The sequence below is a fragment of the Tetrahymena thermophila genome, assembly GCF_000189635.1.
Source record: "Tetrahymena thermophila SB210 genomic scaffold scf_8254752, whole genome shotgun sequence".
Lineage (NCBI taxonomy): Eukaryota > Ciliophora > Oligohymenophorea > Hymenostomatida > Tetrahymenidae > Tetrahymena > Tetrahymena thermophila.
In genome coordinates this window covers 1,078,258-1,082,339 of record NW_002476512.1, presented here as the reverse complement: position 1 = coordinate 1,082,339, position 4,082 = coordinate 1,078,258, and the positions used below count along the sequence as shown (strand labels likewise).

Here is a 4,082-nt window from a genome sequence, read left to right as displayed (position 1 = left end):
CAGAAAATTATGGATATTTGTTATCTTGTTTACAAATATTAGTAAAGTTGTTATCTGAATTATTTTCAAGTAGTGTAATTTAATTAAACTTAGAGATGAGTGATTGATATTTAATATCAGAAGTAGCATCCTGCTTAGTGTTTATTCTGATTCAAGACCAATCAAATATTTATTATTGATTTATGATAAATAATTACTAATAATAAAAAAAATAATTTATAAACTAAAAATGGCTTCACTTCAACCTCCTATCAGAGATCTAAGCTATTCACCTATACTATAGCCTTAAATGGATAAAAGAACTAATTAATTTCTTCAAAAACCTTTTGGTAGCAAAAAAGTAAGTAAAAAGATTATATTTTGTTCTCCAGAAACTAGATCCTCCCTAAAATAGATATTTAGCTCAAGTTAGTCGACCATGAATTCAGTGGATGAAAAAAAAAATCCTATTAGGAGCATTGCAGAATTCAAATATAAAAGTCAATCTCCAGTGTGGGAAAATTCGTTTATTAATCAGCAACTACACTTGAAGGATTTAAACTCTACTACTACTATAAATTAATCAAAGACATAAAAAAAGAGAGATTTGAATAGTATCTGCTAATATAACTCATCTGGAAAATCTATAAAGATGAGCTTGAAGAAATAAATCAAATCTAAGATGACTGCTGCAAAAGAAGCAAATATTTCTAGTTTGTTAAATTTCGAACAAATAAGTGATAGAGATATGATCAAAGATTAAAAAAAGTTTAATTCAAATAAATCAGTTTAGAGACAATCTATCAAATCTCTAGTCTATCTCTAATCGTCTCCACCTCAGAATTTAGATTCCTCAAGAAATTGTATGCCTAGTGTTAACTTTAAAAATAAAGATTCTCAAAAAAGTTTAAGTTCCATTAGAAATTTAAAGCAAGCAAATATTTCTAATATCTTAAACTAATGTAATAATAATGAGGATATTACTTTTTTAAAAGAACCTGAAAACTCTAATTTGATTCAAAAAGAGCTTGGAATTTACTCATTTTTCCTTTAAGAGGATAGTATAGAATCAAATCAAAACCAAAGTGTTATTGATTTTTCAGATAAAACAATATCAGAAAAATTTGCGAAAATAATTGTTTAGATTCTTAACAGACCAGATAAAAGTAATTTTAGAGTTTTGAAACTAAAAAATAATAATTTAACATCTTAAATTCTTGAGATTTTATTTTCGCAATTACCTTAACAAATTCAAGAAATAGACCTAGAGTCAAACAACCTAGGAAGTTAAGATCTTTCTCTATGCTTAAATCCACTTTCGCAGAAATCTTTTTATTCCAATTTAAAAATTTTAAATTTGGAGAATAATAATATAGGAGATATTGGTTTCAATTAAATATACTCAGCTCTTCTTGAATATAATCTATCTGTCCTTAATCTATCTTAAAATAGTTTAACTGATCACTGCATGGAATCTATTTCAAACTTATTGGAAAATACTGAACTCAATGAATTATACATTAGCCAAAACAATATCACTTCTGAAGGTGCACTTTGCCTGACATAAGGTTTAGAAGGCAACAACAGCTTACAAGTATTAATTCGTTTTATTAAAATTTTCATTTAATAAATAATCATAAAATATTAATAGGTTTTAGATTTAAGCAAAAATAACATTGGATTACCTTAAGGGCTAAATGCTTGTTTGAGCATTGTTAATAGCATTTCAAATAAAAACTCTAAATTAAAGCATTTAGATCTTTCTTATAATAATATTTCTTTTGAGGAATCAGTAGAGATATCAAAATCTATTTAAAAAAATAAAACCCTATTCGGTATACACTACTTGGGTAACGAAGGAAGTTGGTATTTTGACTCCAAAGGATATATGAAACAAAAAGAATAATCTTAAGAATAAGAACCAGATATTTAGCATTAAAGAATTGAAGGACTTCAATCAAGAAAAAAGTAAATTTTATTATTTTTTTAAACAATTTTCAAAATATATTTTTAATTTATAAAAAGCTAATAATAAAACAATTTTAAAAATGGTGATTGCTGGATATGTGACGGATGGGTTGAATTTACTTTTGAAATATTTACTTAATAAAGTAGTTCTTTTTGCAAATACCCTGTTTTTTTGCACTTATAATTTGAGAATTACTAACCTTGCTTAATGGAGCTTGATCCTAATAACCCTACAAGATATTTTTTAACCAGAATGTGTCCACCAAATAAAGATATTTTATTTTTCTTTACTAATATTGATAGTAAAATTGTTTATCATACAAAGGAATACTAAAAAATCTTGTTTTAGGCAAATGAGCATCCTGAAATAATTTTCTTTTCCAAAGAAGATAAAATGGAATTATAAAATAATTAAAATTTCATAATAACTCCTTTAAAAACTAAAAGTGCGAACAAATTTTTCGAGTTGTAATACTCAGGAACAAATGTATAATTCTAAACTCCTTTGTTTATTAACAAGATAAAAACTGTTAAAAGCTCAAACTTATTTTCTAATAAATACGAAATTCTTATTAAGTGCAAACCAAGGAAAGAAGAAAAAATTTGTGACATAACATTAGATAATTCTTGGTCTATCAAAACATCAATATTCTTATCTTTCGTCAGAGATTACAATGAATTAATTAATAAATGTTTTGAATTCGATTGGGAAAACTCAAAAATCAATACTATTTTAAACTCTTTCATAACTAACCTTGAGGAAAAATAAGGAGTAAAAGAAATTTTTAAGAACCGTTATAATTCATTAATGAATCTCTACAAATACCATTCTTCTATAGGAATGATTGGTGATATACCAACAATTTCTTAGAGTTAATTTCTTGCTTTAGCAAACAAAATGAAATTGTCAGATGGAAAATTATATAAAATAGTAGACATTGATTACAACTTTATTTCAGCTATCTCAAATACCGATAAGGAGCGCAACTATTTAAATCCTGAGAAAGCAGTTATAAGATTTTAATTTTTAGAACTAATAGTAAGAATTATCTGTGACAAATATATGAGAAAGGGAAATTGCAAAAATGTTGTAAAAGCCTTCAACAAATTTTTTGATAAAAAATCTATCAAATCAGTAATAGAAGAAATAGAAGACCCTTAAAAATGGAGAGATGAAAGATTCTGGAATGAAGGATGTGAATAAGTACTTAAAAATCATATTGATACCATCTAAGAAATATGGCATAGATGGGCTGACAGTAAAAAAGCAGAAAAAAGAAGCTTGAAATTCCAAAAATCTATGAATATTTATGAATTTACTGACATGGTTAAGCATTTTTAATTGTTAAATGAATCTTTTACTGAAAAAGATGTTTAAATTGCGTTTAATCTTTCAATGATGATTCAAATTGATGAAATCAATAATAATAAATTTATTAATATGTCATTTATAGAATTTATTGAAGCTTTAGGCAGAGTTGCAGAAAAAAAAATCCTCTTACCTTTAGAAATGCTTAAAAGCATCTAAAATTATGTAGAAACTGATCAAATAAAATTAGAATACAAGCTAGAACTCCTCTTAAATCACTTAAAAGAAAATATGTAAAAGAGAACTGATAAAAAAATTTCTGAAAGAACACTAAAAATAGGGAGATGCAAATCAAATTTTATTTTACCAACAATTTCAAGATAAGATCTTCCTTAATAGTTCCAATACATTAATCAAAATTTCTAGGATTAATCAATTTATTATTAACTGGACCATAACAGCAGATATTCATGAGTTTCTTTTTTAGAAGATTAATCATAATCCTAGTAACAAAAAATTAATTAATAAATAGCATATAAAAATAAATAAAATATACCAGTCTTACCATAAATACAACTAATTAGCTAGCCTACTAACTAATTACACTAACTTACTACTTAATAACTAAATACTACCAATAAATTTCTTTAAATATAATTTATTAAAGTATAATATGTAATTTATAAAAACTAAATGTAATTTTTTAAACTAATTTTGAAAATTAATTGATTTAATAAAAGCATTTTTATTGTTTTAAGAAAAAATATTATTATTGATATATACTGTAAAGGTTCATATATTAAGGCAGGTTTTTAAAAATTAGAAA

The 4,082-nt window shown here is 24.7% G+C and overlaps 1 protein-coding gene across 1 annotated transcript; it reads left to right on the top strand. All coding sequences in view use genetic code 6, as the record gives it.

Annotated features, from left to right (window-relative positions):
- Window positions 1-229: 229 nt before the first annotated feature.
- Window positions 230-3,730, top strand: TTHERM_000118785 (hypothetical protein; the record flags this gene model as incomplete). The annotated part of the gene is made up of 3 exons (XM_012796260.1): window positions 230-1,573; window positions 1,631-1,947; window positions 2,005-3,730. The coding sequence occupies 3 exons, from the start codon at window positions 230-232 to the stop codon at window positions 3,728-3,730; spliced, it is 3,387 nt and encodes a 1,128-aa protein (XP_012651714.1).
- Between the last annotated feature and the right edge of the window lie 352 nt (window positions 3,731-4,082).